General features: G+C 39.4%; 1 protein-coding gene across 1 annotated transcript in view; it reads left to right on the top strand.

Annotated features, from left to right (window-relative positions):
- Positions 1-20425, top strand: part of COL12A1 (collagen type XII alpha 1 chain) — a 132479-nt gene that overhangs the window by 87706 nt on the left and 24348 nt on the right. The window contains 10 exon segments of the mRNA XM_073336466.1: positions 3473-3596; positions 3788-3931; positions 6550-6714; positions 7630-7668; positions 7791-7929; positions 11251-11393; positions 11801-11910; positions 18145-18294; positions 19495-19572; positions 20294-20380. Of these exon segments, the coding sequence (XP_073192567.1) occupies positions 3473-3596; positions 3788-3931; positions 6550-6714; positions 7630-7668; positions 7791-7929; positions 11251-11393; positions 11801-11910; positions 18145-18294; positions 19495-19572; positions 20294-20380 (1179 nt within the window).

The raw sequence follows: 20425 nt of genomic DNA, 5'->3' as shown, positions 1-20425 counted from the left end.
GATGCATCTTTAAAAAGAAAGCTATAAGGAATAGTGGGGAGGTTGAAACGTCTCTACTTCCTCCTGGGGTTCTCCATGTGTCTCTGCCAGGAGTCTCTGCCAGACTCCTGAGGAGCCTTTAATTTTGTCTTATGTTAATCTCCCCATGGTCAAGACCCTGCATCATGACTGTTTTCCTTCTAGTTAAGGGGAACTGGATAGGAGCTCTGTCCTGCTTTCATAAGCATTGCTTTTTTATTAGCTAGAGGTGAATGGCACGAGTAAGAATGTCTCTGGAGCTTTGCCATCACCGGTTGGTGCAAGACTATCTTCCCTTGTAGGAAGGAAGACAGTGATTTTCCTTGGAAGGATGTTTTATTTCTGTTTTCCTGAAATGCAGCACCCAGTTATCTTGCTTGTGAACAGTTCTCTCCTCCCCCATGCATGTCTCTAGGTCATTGGTTCCCGCTATTTCATTCTGCAGACATACTTCTAGAGAGAAAGACCCTCTCCTGGAATACCTTCTCTCCAGTATCTCCATCCTGCCTAGCTCTAACCTCACACTACTTGGTTTTCAAAAATTGTTCTTCTTCAGCCCAGCAGGAGAGTTGCTGCAAATTAGCTGTTGGAGGAGAATAGCTGTGAACTTTCTGGGTTTACTATGGAAAGACTTAAAGCTCCTTTCCTCTTTTGTCCTGGGCCAATTACACACATTCTTAGTTCTTCACTTTAGATATTTATGATGGCTAAAAAAAGATAAACTGATTTCAATAAGTGTGAATACTGAGACATCTGCTCAGGACCAGCTTACTAAGGCATGCTAATAATATAAATGGGACAGACTAGAGGAAAGGAGAGCAGCAAAATACCAACCCTGGACTTCAGAAAAGCAGACTTTGACTCCCTTAGGGAACTAATGGGCAGGATCCCCTGGGAAGCTAATATGCGGGGGCAAGGAGTCCAGGAGAGCTGGCTGTATTTTAAAGAAGCCTTACTGAGGGTGCAGGAACAAACCATCCCGATGTGCAGAAAGAATAGCAAATATGGCAGGCGACCAGCTTGGCTTAACAGTGAAATCTTCGGTGAGCTTAAACTCAGAAAGGAAGCTTACAAGAAGTGGAAACTTGGACAGATGACTAGGGAAGAGTATAAAGATATTGCTAGATCATGAAGGGGTGTAATCAGGAAGGCCAAGACACGACTGGAGTTGCAGCTAGCAAGGGATGTGAAGTGTCACAAGAAGGGTTTCTACAGATATGTTAGCAACAAGAAGAAGGTCACGGAAAGTGTGGGACCCTTACTGAATTGGGGAGGCAACATAGTGACAGATGATGTGGAAAAAGCTGAAGTACTCAATGCTTTTTTTGCCTCGGTCTTCACAGACAAGGTCAGCTCCCAGACTGCTGCTCTGGGCAGTATAGTATGGGGAGGAGGTGAGCAGCCCTCAGTGGTGAAAGAACAGCTTATGGACTATTTAGAAAAGCTGGACATACACAAGTCCATGGGGCTGGATCTAATGCATCCGAGGGTGCTGTGGGAGTTGGCTGATATGATTGCAGAGCCACTGGCCATTATCTTTGAAAATTTGTGGCGATCAGGGGAGGTCCTGGATGATTGGAAAAAGGCAAATATAGTGCCCATATTTTAAAAAGGTAAGAAAGAGAACCCGGGTAACTACAGACGGGTCAGCCTCACTTCAGTCCCCAGCAAAATCATGGAGAATGTACTCAAGGAATCCATTTTGAAGCACTTGGAGGAGAGGAAGGTGATCAGGAACAGTCAACACGGATTCACCAAGGGCAAGTCATGCCTGATCAATCTGATTGCCTTCTATAATGAGATAAGTGGCACCGTGGATATGGGGAAAGCAGTGGATGTGATGTATCTTGACTTTAGCAAAGCTTTTGATACGGTCTCCCACAGTATTCTTGCCAGCAAGTTAAAAAAGTATGGATTGGATGAATGCACTATAAGACAGATAGAAAGCTGGCTAGATTGTTGGACTCAACGGGTAGTGATCAACGGCTCGATGTCTAGTTGGCAGCTGGCATCAAGTGGAGTGCCCCAGGGATCGGTCCTGGGGCCGGTTTTGTTGAACATCTTTATTAATGATCTGGATGATGGGATTCATTGTATCCTTAGCAAGTTCGCAGATGACACTAAGCTGGATGGAGAGGTAGATATGCTGGAGGGTAGGGATAGGGTCCAGAGTGACTTAGACAAATTGAAGGATTGGGCCAAAAAGAAATCTGATGAGGTTCAACAAGGACAAGTGCAGAATCCTGCACTTAGGAAGGAAGAATCCCATGCACTGCTACAGGCTGGGGACCAACTGGCTAAGCAGCAGTTCTGCAGAAAAGGACCTGAGGATTACAGTGGATGAGAAGCTGAATATGAGTCAGCAGTGTGCCCTTGTTGCCAAGAAGGCTAACGGCATATTTGGGCTGCATTAGTAGGAGCATTGCCAGCAGATTGTGGGAAGTGATTATTCCCCTCTATTTGACTCTGGTGAGGCCACACCTGGAGTATTGCATCCAGTTTTGGTCCCCCCACTACAGAAGAGATGTTGACAAATTGGAGAGAGTACAGCGGAGGGCAACAGAAATTATTAGGGGACTGGGGAACATGACTCACAAGGAGAGGTTGAGGGAACTGGGGTTATTTAGTCTGCAGAGGAGAAGAGGGAGGGGGGATTTGATAGCAGCCTTCAACTACCTGAAGGGGGGTTCCAAAGAGAATGGAGCTAGGCTCATCTCAGTGGTGGCAGATGACAGAAAAAGAAGCAATGGTCTCAAGTTGCAGTGGGGGAGGTCTAGGTTGGCTATTAGAAAACACTATTTCACTAGGAGGGCAGTGAAGCACTGGAATGGGTTACCAAGGACGGTGGTGGAATCTCTATCCTTAGAGGCTTTTAAGGCCCAGCTTGACAAAGCCCTGGCTGGGATGATTTAGTTGATGCTGGTCCTGCTTTGAGCAGGGGATTGGACTCGATGACCTCCTGAGGTCTCTTCCAACCCTAATATTCTATGACTACGAGGAAATGAAAAATGAAATATACGTTATAGACATAGGCAGAATATTCACTCTGGGTTTACATGGATATATACAAATATACAAGATGAGTTAATGTTCCAGTTCAGGAAGTGTATTATACTGTATGTATCAAATGACTGAAATTCTGGCACATTCCCTGTTAATTGCTATGTCATGAGCTTCTTGCATTTTTTTTTTGTAATCTTTAACAGTTTTTATAGGTGCTGTATCCTCAAGCTGAACTAGAGAACCAGGACTAAATATGGTGCCACCATAGTTCTAACAAGTATTTTCTCTATAAAGCATTAACTAATAACTTTACCACTGTTATATCTATATTTACATATAACTTCAGGGTTTCCTATTTCAGTGGTGACTGACAACATAATTCACTGTAGTGGAGAGATCACTTGAAGCCACACAGGTCAGAGGCTGAACGCTGTGATGCATTTCATTTCAGGTTTCCTTTGTGCAGTACAGCGACGATGCAAAGTCTGAGTTTAAACTGAATACATATGAGGATAAGGCTCAGGCTCTAGGAGCACTTCAGAATATTCGGTACAAAGGAGGAAATACAAGAACAGGTGCGTCTGATGAATAACTATGTATTCCTTCCGAATAATCAGTTTTTTGAAAACCTATTCATTATCTTAATCCTCTGTAGTTTAAGGCCAGGGCTTTATGTTCTACTATTATTAGTTGTATTAGTTCTTCAAAAGAAATATTTTTCAGTGGCAAATGTGGCATGAGTCCTCATTCTTTGTGTAATTTGCAGGCAAAGCCCTTACATTTATCAAAGAAAAAGTCCTGACTTGGGAGAGTGGCATGAGAAGAGGTGTGCCCAAGGTACTTGTTGTTGTCACAGATGGTCGGTCGCAGGATGAAGTTAAGAAAGCTGCAGCAATCATACAGCACTCTGGTAAGCACCCTGTAGAATGTAGTTGAGCCTGATATTCATTTTACTAAAGAGTTTAAGTCATGCAATTTAACATACGGCTATACAACAGTATCAGGTATTGTTGGTCCTTTATTCATCCTAAATAGGTAGTGGTTCCTGAGAGAGACATTCGAATTACAGAATATGATTTGGAATGGCTCAAACTATTTTAAGAATGTTAAGATTGACTGGACCTAATTCTGGCCTCTTCTCTCTCTGTGGACAGAGCAGGCTTAAACAGTTTGCTGGGAATTCCCCTTGCATAGTTACAGAACTTGTCCTATATCACTCCTGGCCCCTATTCAGGGGGCTGGGGCATTATTAAGTGCACTTCAGTCCAATGATCTTGATCTGCTGGAATGGCCCTTAGAGTGCTTTTAATACTGGCACAAGTTAGAGCAGCCCTTCATCTACTCTACCTTGAGCAGGGGTCTGACCAGGCCCCTGACTCTCCCACCCCAGGTTTTGAGGAGGAGGTGGCCATTTATGCTCCCTCCTTAGATGGCCCAAGTGTAGTTTGCTGTAGCCGAGGCTCTAGTTCTCCAATTCTGCATTTTTAATGCATATTTTGATATACAGTATAAGCAGCCTGGTGATTAATTTCCTATATAAACATTTGTTGTGCTTCCTTACCTTAGCTCTGTTTCTTTATGTCTGTTGATTAAGCCTCAGATTGCTTTGTTACCTTGGAATTCTGTATTTGTCCTCCTTGGGTTTCATATTAGCTATTAAAAATTGTTAAATTGGCCAAATTCAGCCCTAGTATAAGCAAGCATGCTAAAATCATAAAGTTACAGGCTGATTGTAGCCCTCAACTTGTGTTCATCTTTTCCCCAGTCTTCAGGTGTATCAGGGAGGTGACAAAGGAAGTGGTAGGGGGATTTATTGATAGGATGAAGTGGTGAGAGAAGGAGGAGGAGGAAATGAGAGAGAGAGATATAGGCAGAGACAAAATTATGCGAAGTCCAGAAGCTGAAGAAGATAAGCTAACATTAATGCTCAAGGCAAGAAGATGCCATTGGAAGGATTTGAAGAGGAGAATGACCTGGTCTAAGAGACAGCTGATGAAGATGACTTTAGCCAGGGTGATTTGGGTGGACCATGGGAATGAGATGGAAATCGAGAAGCACAGAAAGTAGGAGACTTCAACAGTCAAGGCAGGAAGTAACCAAAGTATGGATAAGGATTTTAGACATAGGGATAGAAAGGAAGAGTCAGATTTTTGAGATGTTGTAGAACAGACAGGATTTGGTGGCAGCCTGTATGTTTTGTGAAAGAGTAAGGAGGCTGTCACAGCCAGGTTATGAGCTTGGATGATGGGGAAGATGATGATATTGTCCAACGGCACTGGAAGAAGGGGAGAGAGTTTTGGAAAACACATGAGGAGCTCATCATAAGCCTTGTTGAGTTTAACTAGGTGATATGATCTCCAGAGTATTTTTCAAAAATATAGTCAGATGCAAGACTGGATGGAACAGGAGAGGTCAGGGATAGAGAAGATTTGTGAACCGTTGGCATGGAGATGACAGCTGAAGCTTGGTGAGTGGATGAATTGCCCAGGGATAAGCTATGGAAGAAAAACAGGAGAGGACCAAATAGCAGAGTCTTGAGGGTTGCCAAAAGTGTGAAAGAGGAGAGGAAGAAGAGAACTGGAAGGCGCAACCTGACAGGCAGGAGAGGAATCCAGGATGAGAGAGTGATCAACAGTGTCTAAAGTGGAAGAGTATTTTTTTAATCATCCTTTTTATTGAAGAGCAGAGCCTAACTATTTTTGATTAGTTTGTCTTGGGAGTAACCCAGAACTGTTATGCTCTTCATTTCCCCTCAGATGCCTTCCCGTAATGTTTTCAAGGATCCCTCTCATAAGATAATACTGTACATTAGAAAGCAGTTCATTTCCTGTTTGGCTTCCAGGAGTTTATATAGTCATTGTTTAATACCAGAAAATTCGGGGTTTCTATTCAGTGTTCCATTGGCATGAGTTTCTTCACTCTCTTCTTGCAAAAAAGAAATGTTCAGAATAGTATACTTGTTTCTTCTTGATTCAGGGAGATTGGCTGGGCACTTCTGATCTAAATTGTGTACTTAGGTGTATGTTTCTTCCTTGGGTGTTCAGTGATCTAACTCATAGATTCATCCCTTTCAGCCATTTATTTAGCAGCAAGAAGACTTCATAAAAAGACTCCTTCTGCCTATTTCAAACAGCTTTGTGCAGCTGAATGATTCCATACCAGAACTTCCCTTCCCTGCAGGACATGAGCCCTTTGCCTCACATTTTTGCCAACAGTTTAGATTATTGCTTGTTCTGTTTCACCAAGGTAATGGAGAAAGAGTTTCTCCATTTGACATCCCTTGGTCAAAAGTGTATTGAATACTCTTCTCCACTGGGTTTTACTTCATTCTGCATTTTATCCAGAAAGTGCAAAGGGACTGGGTTCAACCAAAAGTATATTCTACTTGCATGATTTGGTTCTTGTATTTTTTAACAGAGAAGACAGTATCTCTACATGATTGGGATTTGCTATTGAGTTACTGAGCCAGTGATAATGATAAGCATGTATATTCGTTGCATATTCATATCATGAACATTATTTTTGTAGGTTTCAGCGTCTTTGTTGTTGGTGTAGCTGATGTGGATTACCATGAGCTGTCAAAGATTGCCAGCAAACCCAGTGAACGTCATGTATTTATCGTTGATGACTTTGATGCTTTTGAAAAGATTGAGGAGAACCTCCTCACTTTTATTTGTGAGACAGCTACCTCAAGTAAGTAAGAGACAATGTTTCTCTCACAAGCTAATAAATTTGACTATGTACTGCTACAAGTCTCATGTCAAGGCTTTCCCATTTACACCTTTTTCAAGAAACTTTAATAAATATTTCCACTGAGCAAGTGCATGTTTCTTATTTAAGTGGTTATTATATTTTTATCTTATCTACCACCCTGAGATGATACTCTTATTAAAAAGTGAATAAACAATAAGTGAGAATTATTTTTTTAGTTGAAGAGCAAGTAGAATGGTAGCTAAAATAGACTTCTGGATGTGACAGATTCCCTCTTTACCACTGTTTTTTGGCTGCATTGGGGATGTAGCTAACCAGTGTCTAATATTACTTTTATAAAGATCTAAAATAAAATCCATCTGTTTATAAATCTGGAGTCCTTCTATGGCAAAAAAGAGGAAATATTTGCACATTTGTATCATCTGCAACTATGTGTTCCCATACTGCCTCCTCCACATACGACTAAGGAGCCATATAAATCTGCAGTTTTTCCTTGTGAATCTGATGAATAATATGCAGTCTGACTCATGCATAAAAGATCCATGGAAAGATTGTGGTATTGTGCCCATTTATTTTTATGAATTGGGCTCTTAAAATAAAATATACTTGAAGTTCATCTGTTTGCTATTTCATATATTCCAGCATGGTAGAAACAATACATTTAAAAGCCTCATAAATGAGGATGTGAACATTTCACCTACATAACTAGAAATCTACTGCTTGATCTTGAGCAGAATAAAGCATAGGATCACAAACAGATGATAATTATTGTAGTGGCAGATGTTGGCTGGTAATTAACAAAGTTCAAATTTACGGGAATAAAACCTTTTGAAAATAGTTGTATGTTCATGATTCCATTTGAATTTTTAAAAATAACACAGTTTTCATCTGTTTCAGCTTGCCCTCTCATTTACTTGGAGGGATACACTTCACCTGGTAAGAATCATATACAAACATCCTAGCACAGGATAATTCTGAAGCTTTTTTTTCATTTATCACAATTTCTTCAAATTGTGTTTCTCTCCCCTCCGCCCCCCCCCCCCCGCCCCAAAATAAAGGTTTCAAGATGTTGGAATCATACAACTTAACAGAGAAGCATTTTGCCTCTGTACAAGGAATATCACTGGAATCAGGATCCTTCCCTAGCCACGTGGCATACAGGCTCCATAGAAATGCCTTCATCAGTCAGCCTACATCGTAAGTTATCTGTGTAACCTGTTTTCCTGCTGTAGGGCAAGTGGGGAAGTATAACAGAATTAATAGGTAATGGTATTAATACCTGCTGGAGGACAAATTTTATTTTGTTTTTACTGAAGTACAAGAAATACAGTAACTCCTCACTTAACATTGTAGTTATGTTCCTGAAAAATGCAACTTTAAGTGAAACGATGTTAAACAAATCCAATTTTCCCATAAGATTTAATGTAAATGCGGGGGGTTAGGCAATGTTTTGGGGGCAGACACAAGGCATTATATACTGTACAGTACTGTGCTGTACTGTGGTTGGGAAGTGCCCCTGGCTTACGCCACACAGGCACAGCCCGTTGCAGGCAAGGACGCTAGGAAGCACCTTCGCAGCAGCAGTGGCAGCTTACCCGGAGAAAAACAGGTGCCGACTTTGCTGGGGGATACTCCAGGCCCGCCTCTTCCCGTCCCCGCTCCACTCCAGTCCCACCTCTTCCCACCCCCACTCCACCTCCTCTCCTTCACCGCATCCCCGCTCCTTCCCCGCTCCCAGAAAGTCCTAAGCGCCACCAAACAGCTGTTTGGCGGGCTTAGGACTTTCTGGGAGGGATGGGGAGACACGGCACTTCCCTGCTCTTCCCTCTCCCTCCCAGCGCTTCCCTGCCACCAAACCGCTGTTTGGCGGCACTTAGGACTTTCTGGGAGGGGGGAGGAGTGGAGGCGCAGCTGTTTGGAGGTGGGGGAAGCGCTGGGAGGGAGTGGGAGGAGGCGGAGAAGAGGAACTTGTGCCATGCTCCCTTGTAAAGTTGCTGCTCTTCCACAAAATCTTACAAGTAGTGTACAGAGCAGGCAGCCAAACAATGTTATAAGGGAGCATTGCCCAATTTTAAACGAGCATGTTCCCTAATTGACCAGTGACATAACTTTGAAACAACGTTAAGCGGGAGGATGTTAAGTGAGGAGTTACTGTACACTCTGAAGAATGTGCAACCATAGCTCTGATTAAACGTTATTCAGTTCCTTCATTAGTGGTCCTTATATTGTTAATTCCAGCTTCCTTATTATTATTATTATTATTTATTTGTATTACTGTAGTGCCTAGGAGTCCCAGTTGTGAACCAGGACCCCATTCTCCTAGGCATTGTATGAACATAGAACAAAAAGACAGTCCTTGTTCTTTTCTCAAGAGGATGCCTCATATAAACAGGCCTATTTTAGTTAATTGATTTAATTCATATTACAGGCCCTATGCAATCAATGCCCTCTGTGGCTACTCGTACAAAGAAACCACTTAGCCAGAGAGACTGTTTTTGATTCAGAGGGATAAGTACCATTTGTTTAGTAGTTGTAATAGGCAACACATTTCTGCCTGTGGTCACAATGCCCCAGGTGTGTGACACCACCCAGCCCAGTCACCATATTGGACAAACGGAGAATTTTTCAAGTAGTGATGGCCTGAAGCAAGTCTTCCCTAGCTGACCACTCTGTTCTAGAGCTCAGCTAGGGAGATAATGAGAGGGGTCATGTGGGACCCTCACAAAAAAACAGAGCTAGCTAGAATAAGAGGAGTCCAGTCATGGAGGAGAAACCCCTTTCCCCTCCCAACCACGAAGGGAGGATCCAGAAGTTTCTTCTCTCCCCACTCAGGTAAAGTTGAGAATTTAGCATTGCTGTGCCAGAGGCCACGTCTAGAGCCAGTCCACTCTTCCCCCTCCCCATTTTTTATATCATGTAACTCTAGTTGTCCACTTATGGGAACTTTTGACAGCTGTGCAACCCTACCAGAATGGATAGAAGGGGGCAGACCAAACATAGGAGAATTGCCCAATATAAGGAATAAATTTAAACAGGCTCTTTCCCCTTCCCCTTCCCAGCTTCCTCAACTCTCAATGTGCCAATGTGGAGTATTTGGGGACTTTTTTTTTTGTTGTCTTCGGTCAGCCAGTTTTTCTCTTCTATAGCTTGGTTTGGGAAAGAGCAAAGATCTATGGTTTTCTGGATATTGCAGGACTCATAAAGCGCAGATAGTTTGCATTCAGTAGAACCTTATAGCTTGCTTTACCATTTTATTAAGTCAAAGCCTGCATCTAAGTGGGACCTGAGTAAGATGTTTTCTGTGTATTCAAATTAGGAAAAATATTGAAGAGTTGGCTGTAGGTAGAAAAAGAGAGAGCGAGAGAGCAAGCAAAAATAGCCTTTGTGGGATCTTCTTGATACATATATATTATATAAAGCCAGAAAATTAAATTGAATTTAAACTGTAGTGTTCAGGAAATCAATACTCCCTAGGAATCCTAATGGTACAGTTGTATTATATCCGAGTTATCTCTTGATACTGAATTATAACTAGGTTTCTCAAATTCACTTGCTTATCTTGCCCCTTATGCCAGCCAACTTTTGTTGAAGTAGCGATATGGTTACTGTAGTAGCGTGATACTAAATGTAAGGGGCTGTCAGTTTGTCCAAAATATGTAAAAGCTTCAATACCAGTTTTTGAGGTTTCTCTATTTTAACTCACGGGGCCACATGGCCTTCTCAGCCAATAGCAGAGTTTCAGCCGTAATAGTGTCAGCCATGTTGTTGGCTAAATTGAAACAAAATTTGCTCATTCTTCTCACAGTTTCCCTCACATCCACCCTGCTGCTTCCTTTTCACTCCAGACATTGCTCAGCCAGGCCTCTTAGTTCCCTTTAACATACTTCCATTTACTTGTGGTTTTCTATCATTTGGTGTCCAACAGTGTCCATGACACAAGCCTAAAAATCCACAGATGACGACTAAGGAAGTCTGCCCCAAATGCTGCACTATATCTGTGGAATAAATTGAATGTCTCCTTCTCCCACTGCACCCTCTGCATGTGAGCCAGCCACAGTTGAGTTCCTTGTGCTCCCAGTGCCTGACTACTCAAAATGGGATGTGCAGGGCTAGAACTAGTGTATGCCCCATCTTCTTCCTGTACGGGTCACCAGCTGAGTTTATATGGGAGCAACCCACTCCACATCCTGTAAATATAACAGAGGTCAGGCACCAGAACCCTGGCTGAGTCAACCAGAATGCATTTAGAATGCCTATTCTTGTTGGTCCTGCATCAATTTCTCCTCACCTCCACTCAAATGCAGGCTGGATGTTAAAGCCTTAACATAGGCAATAATGTGATTTCTATTTGCTTAAATCTTTGCTGTTTGATTAAAGAGTTAACAGGCTGAGCTTTGCTAAACGATGTAATTTTCCCATTTTGATTATGTCCTGTCTTTTAAAAAAAGTGAAAACGATGAAGATCTTTCCTTTTTCTATGCGTGTTTGATGCGAAATATCCTCATGTTCTCTGAACAGGGAGCTTCATCCAGATGGATTGCCACGTGCTTACACAATCATACTGCTGTTCCGCCTTCTTTCGGAAACCCCCAATGAGCCATTTGCAATTTGGCAGATTACAGACAGGGATTTCAAACCACAAGTTGGAGTAATTCTTGATCGTAAGGACGATTTTACTTATTGCACAGAGAATTTGTAGATAGAAGTTTACGGTTGTTTTGCATTCCAAAATTGTTTCAAAACCAAAATATTCCTACATGGTAAAAAGGTATATTATTTTGTGTTCTAAATATTTTTTTAATATTGTATTTCAATTAATTATTCAAAAATCTGTATAAGCACTAAGTTTCTTTAGTATTATTAAATCTAAAACCAGTGGAATGCACATTTTCACTAATCTGAGTCTTTAAAACTGTCCCAGTAATCCCTGTGTGTACAATTAAAAATGTACTCAGTAGAACTGTACAGTGTATATGTATGTATTGTTAGTACGGTGGTGTTCTCTTCTTTGAATAACATCAGCAGTGTGACCCAAATGACATTTATTTATTGTATCTTCTTTTTGCAGCTTCCACCAAATTATTGTCATTCTTTAACAAGGATACAAGAGGAGAAGTTCAGACAGTAACTTTTGATGATAATGAAGTAAAGAAAATCTTTTATGGAAGCTTCCACAAGGTAAAGGATTAAAATTATGTGCATATTCTCCGTTAAACAAGTAAACAAAAACAGCTGTAATATCTATACTTTGTACAGACACATACATTTACATAGTGGTTTACAAATCACAGTGAGACAAGATGCCTGAAGAAATACTTTTTCAAGCTTCTATTGATGTGGGGTCCAGTGTTAGAAAGGATTTGCCAAAGGTGTGGAGGAAGGGCCATATGTGGACAAGAGGTGGGAGACTTCCAAGCGTATGAGACAGCAAGAAAATTATGAAGCAGAAAATAGGGAAAAGAATCCATAGAGAGAAACAATTGGGAGGAACCTAGGGAAAGACAGAGAAAAGAGGAAGAATTAGGAGCAGAGATATGTGTGGGTATGAGAATATGCAGTCAGTTGTGAAGCATCAGTAGTTTAAAAGATAAATAGCTATTTGAATTGAAGTCAGGTGCTTAACAAGCATAATACATGTAATACCCAGTAATTATACTAAGTGCAATGGCTTCTGAAATATTGAGTCTAAAATATTTAATATGAATTTTAACAGAGGTGTAAAGTACTTAACTAATAGAATAAATTACTGTATCTGGAGAAAGCACATATTGGTTTATAAAGTATGCTTGCAAGTTTGTTTTCTTGAGCTGGAACTCTTACTCACTTCTCTGAAAGCTAGCACCAGAATGTCTTCTGTCTGTATCATCACATTCAGCTTCCAGCATGTGCATAGCATTTTGATAAAATGTTTGCCAGTTACAGCTGTGCCTTGATCCAGGCAGGATCAAAACTCACTTGATTTCTCAACATTAATAACTGTTGGGAGAATGTCAGCTCTCAGTCAGCCATAGGCTCATATAGATGAACAAGATAAGTGTATCTGTTGGTTGAGCAGAGCACAGAGAGTCAGGAGACCTGGATTCTGTTCTTCTGTAGGCAGCCGGCTTAGTCTGGACCTTGATCAATTCCTTTAGCTTCTCACTACCTCAGAGTACCCATCTGTAAAACAGGGACAACACCAACTTTTGTAAGTCTCTCTGAAATCACAAATAAAATTACTACTTGGATGCTAAGGTTTTATTTTTTTATGTAGTCTCTGTGTAGGACGCATACACAGCAATTGCCTTTGCTGCATGTTGGCTGGGAATGGGGTTGGCACATGAATCTGCAGTGGCTGAATAGAAAAAGTATCTATGGGAACATTGGGTTAAAAGAGATAATTAATGTAAATGCAAATTTTAGACTGAAGCCCAGTATTTCAGAATTGTCTAAAGCATAAATAACCAGTGAGGTGTTTGACTATTATCCCAGTGTCACACAGTTGTAGTAATTCTTTGCACAGATTATGCATATCCATTTTTGTATACTTAATTCTGAAAATTTGATCCAAACAAGCTGTTTGCCTGTAACCAAAGAGCAGATGAAAGAGCCTGGCCCAGACCATATGAATACATAGGCCTAAAAATCTCTCTCTGCTTTTTTAAGCAGTTAAATGTAAGCTATGAAAGTGAGTTAGAATAACCACATTTTCAGTCAGCTAAAATATATGTCCTCTTTGCTTTTCTTTATCTCCCTTTTCCTTAGCTTTCTTCTGGCTACTGCATATGGTTGCAACAGATCCCTTTATTGACACTAAAATCAGGTTGCTACTATTGCCAGCTGATCCAGATCATATTGCGATCCTATCCTACTCCCGGGGAACTCAGTGAAAGCAGGCTAGGGTTTTTAACATCTCTGTAGTAACTGGTTTTTGTGTGCCAGCATTCTAGTATGTTGAACCATGATCTTCACACCTAATTAAAACACAAGTGAATAAAAGTCACTCACTGCTAGCTTTTTATAATTTAACAAACACAGGATACTGCCAAAAACGTCATCTTGGGTACATTTCTTTTCTGTTGTAATGAACTTTTCTTTCTCCACTTTAAGAAATGTTTATCATAGGGACTTTGGAAAAGATGTCAGTAAGTGGGTTGGATCACAGCTGCATAGCCCCTAAATCTAGGGTGGTCTCTGTTTTATGCTTGGCCTCTGACCCTTTGTCTTTCTTTCTATAATAGTTCAGTAAGATACTTGAATTTTAAGTAGTTTTGTCCATATACAGAAATGGAGTAATACTGTCAATAAAATGTAGAATAAATATTTTTGTTGGCATGAAAGTTATATTCATATTTATAACAAAAAAGCAGTTATAAAATGCAGAATAGCACTTAACATGTCTTATTCCAGATGTCAGTCTCAGGGTTCAAACTTCTCTCCTAGAGGACTATAAAATATCTGAGTCATTTTTCTAAAGCTTTGATTGCTATGCTGCCAACTTTCTTTTGAGGTGTCCATCATTACATACATTGGAAGCTGGTGTCATGTTGTTCTTAGCATCCTACTATGAATACAGTAGAGGTGACAAAGTTCTCTGATACTGCTCGTAATAAAGATCAGCTTTGAAATCAGAGCAAATGGGAACAAAAAGACAGGGAGTTAGTTGTGGGCTTTAACTACATTCAGTAAGGCAAAATAAGAATGTAGCAAGATGTTATTTCTGTCATTAAATAAATGCAGATACCTACCTGATCACCACTAATCGAGGAGCAGCAGCCATTTGCAAAGTGTGTAAGAAAATCCAGATCCATAAACTGACTATTAGATTATTCCTTAATCTTTAGGGGCAATTGAAATATATATCTGTTTTTTGATGTGGTGGAATGATTCCTTGTACCCTATTTCCAGAACTGAATCAGTAGATCAGAGACGGAGATTATTTGCACTGTAGATCTGGAGTAATTTTGACTTCATTGGAGGTATTCTGGATTTCACACCAGTGTGATTGAAATCAGAATCGGGCCACTGGACTCTCTCCTGCCTGACTGCTGTATGTGAATCAGACTCTTGATGATGACATAAAGAGACTCCCCTGCTCATGCACTGGGAATCACCTAAAGACCAACATGCATATGCAAGGATGAATTCTGTGTCAGACATGTTGATTATCAGTACAGTATAATTCCAGCTGTCTGAATGCCCTGTATCTGAAAATCCTAGTTAGCCAAATCGACAGTATGTCCACCAAGTAGTCCTACACTAGTTGAAATAACATCTGTTTATCTGAACACCCAATTATCTGAAAGTTTTGGATGTCCCCTAGGCCACTGGGATAAACAGGAGTATATTTTAATAATGAATATCTGTAGTTTCATCTAGTTGAAAGTCTTGGGGGTGGGGGTGGTTTCTAACACATTTTAAAATGTACTTTAGAATTTTTTTTGCCATCCAGTGTGAAAAAGATGGCAAATCTTTAAAACATGACCAAATGTGTTCCAGAATATCAAACATTTTTGTGGTTTCCATTTGATGACTTACAGATTCATTCAGTGAAAAGCAGTTAACCTACAGCTAGCGGTGAAGGGGAAATTAACTTTGGCATATTTGTAGCCTTTGTGTAGCATAGCTATGGTGAAGGCTGTTGAATCTGGCAAGTCCCTTAGGAAAAATATTGGCTCCTGAATACAGCCATTAAAATTGCATCTAAACCTCCTGGAGAGACAGATATCTTTTATTGTTCTTTCTTTTTACTATGCTAGATTATCTTTTAGATTACAGTCTTCCAAAAGTTGACCACAGAGAACTTCGTAATGCACTTATGCCTTTATTTCTTATGATGTGGGGGTTTTTAATGGGACAATAGTTTACATAATCTGTTGATATGGCTCAGTTAGTTGTAGCTAACAAAGATGGTCAATTTTCTTTTAGTATGGTCCATGCAGACGCACACTACTGCAAATAATATATTTTTTTGTAACTCTTCAGTGCAAGAAATGGCAACTGAACTTATTCAGAAATGATGTTTTACATTAGTTGGTTAGAAATTGGAAGGAATGTTTCTCTCAAAGTGGGGGATGTTAAAAAGAATTCAAACCAATGAATTAACATATGTTGTATTTACGATCAACTTTAGGTAAATATGCAAACATTTTAATTATAGATGTAGCTGATCTGTGAAATTCAAGCCTGGATTCAGATTCAGATCTAAACTCGTGATGAACTGGAGAGGATTCTCAAGTGTCTGTGGGAGGCCCTTATTAAATTTTAACTACAAAACTGAAAGGAACCTTAGGGTGTTTTTCCTACTTTTGATGGAGTTAAAGTAGCACAGAACTGATATGAACATTTCCAAAATTTGTTGGCATTCATATCCATTGTTCTGGTTTAGACCCATCTCTTATAATTCATGTTTGTAAATAGGTAGTAAAGTGTAACTCTTAACTGCTATACAGATAGGCTTTGGGTGCAGGTGAAAAATATGTGCACACTTTAAATATATTTTAGCTCAAGTAAAACATATCTATAGTATGGTTAAATTTAATATAAAATTGTTTGGTAAAAGCTGCTATGACAGTTTAATTATGTAGCAGATACTAAATGAGAATGAATTAGGGTCTTGTCATAATGCCTGAAAGTTCTTGTTATGGGAGGTTTCATCACCATCCAGGTCTGTATGCCCAGTAACCTGGATATAACACATTTTGGGTATGCTGGATTCTACTCATATTCTTGTTTTGCAAAAGTTCTTCATTTGATTAACACACAAAATTGGGAAAATTAATAAAAAGCTCATAGTACATGTAGTATTAGGTCATGAAACTAACTGAATTTTTAAAAATTATGGCAGTTTGTAAAGTCTTAATTCTCATTATATAGAGTAATATGTAATGTTTGGAGGGTTTTAGATAAGCTAAGCTAATGTCTTGGAGACAACTCCACATAGAAAATAGTAAGCATGAAAAAAATCTAATTCTCAGGAGATTGGTCAGTCACTTGTTGACGCAAGACATTTAAAAGAGTTTCTGTTTTTTTCAACTTTATGCCAAACTTTTTAAAGTAGTTACCAAATACTGATATGTTATTTGTAGAGTATGTAATGTGATAAATGGAAAACTTGAGCATAAATAGATATAGATACTTCAAGAATTTTCTCCTCCTGTTCTTAGCACTCCTAAAAGGTAACATTTAACAGGCAGAGGTATGTAGGACCTGTGAAACCTCTCTGTTGCCCTGGGTCATGACTAAAATTATTGACCTCTGGCCAGAATTGGCCAAATTCTGTAAATAGGCAAAACTTCAGATATAAATAAGAAGGCAGTGGACACATTATCCTTGTGATCAGCGAGCCTTCTGATTTGTTACAGAAAAATTCAAGAGCAAGTCAAGTTGAAACAAAAAAAAGACGTGTTTCTGACAGCTCATCTGTGTGTCCCCTTTCTTTCTATCACTTGTTTCCTGGATGTTGTGTCCCTTTTACTGTTGTCCCAGGGCTTGACCCAACTGGTCCATAGGTAAATATTGTCACTGAGCTGTAAAGCACTGAATATTTGCAGGAGGGACAGCCTTTTATTTTATCCATGCATAATCTGGTACTTAACCATGTACAGCCACAGCAGGACAAATCAGTATGTTTACAGTGTGTTTTATGTATCTTTCTTCCTCCCCCTTTAATTACCCCTGACTTCCTTAACAGACTTCATTCTCCTTTCTCAGTAGCCTTGTTTCCTTTGCTTATGTCTTTCATTTCTTTTGGCCAGTTTTCTTTCCACTACTTTTCATTTATCCTTTTCTCTTCTTTCCTGTTTTCTGTTCTCTGGTGGATTTGGTATGTTTGCTTTGTTTTTTGTTGCCCCCTCTGCCAGTCATTTCTTCTCCTTTCTGGTTTGTTGTGTAACAACACTCCTGGCTGACTCATCTGTGGGACTTGAACCCCGGATCTCTGGATCTAAAACAATCTACTGTCTCAACTATCAGATCAGGTCTATTAGTTACACATCAGTAGCAGACTCATAAACCTCTTGTGTGTTCCCAGCTCTTACAGCAAGAGAAGTTACATTCACTTTTCTTTCTTTCTTTCTTTCTTTCTTTCTTTCTTTCTTTCTTTCTTTCTTTCTTTCTTTCTTTCAGCATTTTTTATTCAAGCTTTTAAAACTCATGTAAATTGCTTATGGTAGTTCTATGGTTTAAATTATACTATTCTTTTACTTCTTGATTTTACCTGTGTATTAATTTTGCCAAATTTTCAACTTGTTTTAAAGCAACCATTAGGTGCTATACTTTCCTGAAATTAGTACTTTCCCCCTTTAGAAACTAGGTTCCTGGAAAGGGAACAAAAATAATATAAAAATACATAAAAAGGTAAACACTATTAAAGGTCAAGTACATTCACATGTTTTTAGTTACATTGCTATATTTTAAACCCTTTTTTGTTAGGTTCATATTGTTGTAACCTCAACAAGTGTTAAGATTTACATTGATTGCAGTGAAGTAATGGAGAAACCAATTAAGGAGGCTGGAAACATCACAACTGATGGCTTTGAAATACTTGGAAAACTATTGAAAGGTGATCGGAAATCAGCAACAGTAAGGAATAAACTTCTATTTATTTCTTAAGTCAAAACATCTTCACAATTTCTGGATAAATTTTGATTTTCTGAATAAAAGGACTTGAATGGACCAGTAATAGACCAGTCGTAGCACCAAATCTTGTACAAATCTTGTAAATTTTTTGTACTGCAAAAACTAAGCTACATGATTCAGAAATTTGATAATTGAGGACTCTGTTATAGCAGACAAAGGTCTGACAAGATCCAGTGGGTGGAAGTTGAAACTAGATACATTCCAACTAGAAATAAAATGCAAATTTTTAACAATGAGGGTAATAACCATTGGAACCACTCATCACTGGCACTTTTAAAATCAAGATTGGTTGTTTTTTTTTCGCTAAAATATATGCTCTAGTTCAAAGAGGAATTAATTCTGGGAAAGCCTATGGCTGCTGTTATACAGGAGGTCAGACTAGATAATCACAGTAGTCCCTTCTGGCTTTATAATCTATGGTGAACAACTGCTGCTGCTGTGAAAGCTATGTCAATTGTCCTAGTACAACGGGCTCACTATATTTTTAGTGGATGCCCCTACTATTTGGGCTTCATAAGGGCCTTAATTCATCAGTCTAATCTTCATATGCAGACCCTAATGGGTTTCTGGTGAACACTTGGGTATGCTTATGGGGATTAGATTGCAGGATCAGGGTGAAAGAGAAGAAACTGCTGTCATCCTGCAGCTCTATCTAAATGGCCATCTTCTGCCTTTAGTCTTCCTTCCAGACTATTCCCCAGTGATGTCAGTTTCAACCATGGATCTGGGTTAATGTACAACCCAGTGACTGCAGTCTGTAAAGTTAGTCCAGATGTTCTCAGGCCAGATGCCATGTTGACATGTACAGGCATTTAGCAGATGTAGAAATTGCATTCTTCATTAAGTGTTGTGTAATATTTGTGTATTCAGTTACCTTTTGCGCCAGAACAGGAGCAGGAGGTCAACAGAAGCATCAGTTCTTGGGGTAGTTCCTGGTATTAATGAAATGTGTTGTTTTCAGCATTTTTTCTTTTATTCTTATCAAAAATAGCAGTGTAAAGTTGAAGTATATTAACTACGTACAAAATGGAGCATCCTGTAGATGTTTCATTCTTAAATGTATTCATATTAGGCTCTGCTTCTCTCTTGAAACATTTATAATTAATGCATCAAGGAGTAAAAGAAATGTCCTTTGTTTTACAGTTTGAAATCCAGAGTTTTGACATAGTATGTAATGCAGTTTGGACTAGCCGTGATAGATGCTGTGATCTTCCTTCAATGGTAAGTGTAAGTGAACCAGATCCTGTTCAGGAAATAGTATTCATAAAAGACTTGGCAACTTTAATTTTAACCAGCTATTATGCCTCATACAACAGCCTATGTGAATCACAATTGTCAAAGCCTGCAATGCACAACTCTGTATTTCAAAGTCTTCTGTAGGAAAGAATAAGTTCAGAATGGGCTGAAATGATTCAGGTCAAGAATGATGGGACAAGTATCATACAGAGTCAGAAATATATTCTGTATTGCAATAATATTTAACTTCCTTGCTATTATGTATGTCATGTCCACTTTCATTTTTGTTACATTAGATATATGATTGAACTTGAAAAAACATCTCATTTATTTTTGTCTGTGTTAGCTGATTGCCCAATGCAATACTTTCTGTCTTGGTGAGCGAATAGAAGAGAATTTTGAATTAGAGCATATGGAACGCAATAAAGATTGTGGACCAATGTTTGTTCCTCTCCCTCTGCTGCTGTAAATATTCCATTGCCTTAAGAAGATCCCAGAGGAAACAAACTAATAACAAATCTGAAAAACACAGCAGGAAATCTTGGAAATTACTCTTTTTCTGTTGAATTCTGTTATACTTTAAAATAGAGTTTCTTCTTCTTAGGTAATGGAAATTGTTTTTCTTATTGCTGTGGGGGGAAAAATCACCACCAGCTAATACCTTCCTTTTAAAGAGAGTGTGTGATGATTGTGCTTGAATTTTCAGAGGGATGAAGCAAAATGCCCAGCTCTTCCAAATGCTTGTACATGTACACAAGACAGCGTGGGAGCCCCGGGACCTCCTGGACCTGCTGTAAGGAGCTATTAGTACAGAGCAATTGTCTGTTTTTTTAAACTT

The sequence above is a fragment of the Lepidochelys kempii genome, chromosome 3, assembly GCF_965140265.1.
Source record: "Lepidochelys kempii isolate rLepKem1 chromosome 3, rLepKem1.hap2, whole genome shotgun sequence".
NCBI lineage: Eukaryota > Metazoa > Chordata > Testudines > Cheloniidae > Lepidochelys > Lepidochelys kempii.
The sequence above is the reverse complement of the archived record's forward strand: the minus strand, read 5'-3'. Positions and strand labels throughout refer to the sequence as shown.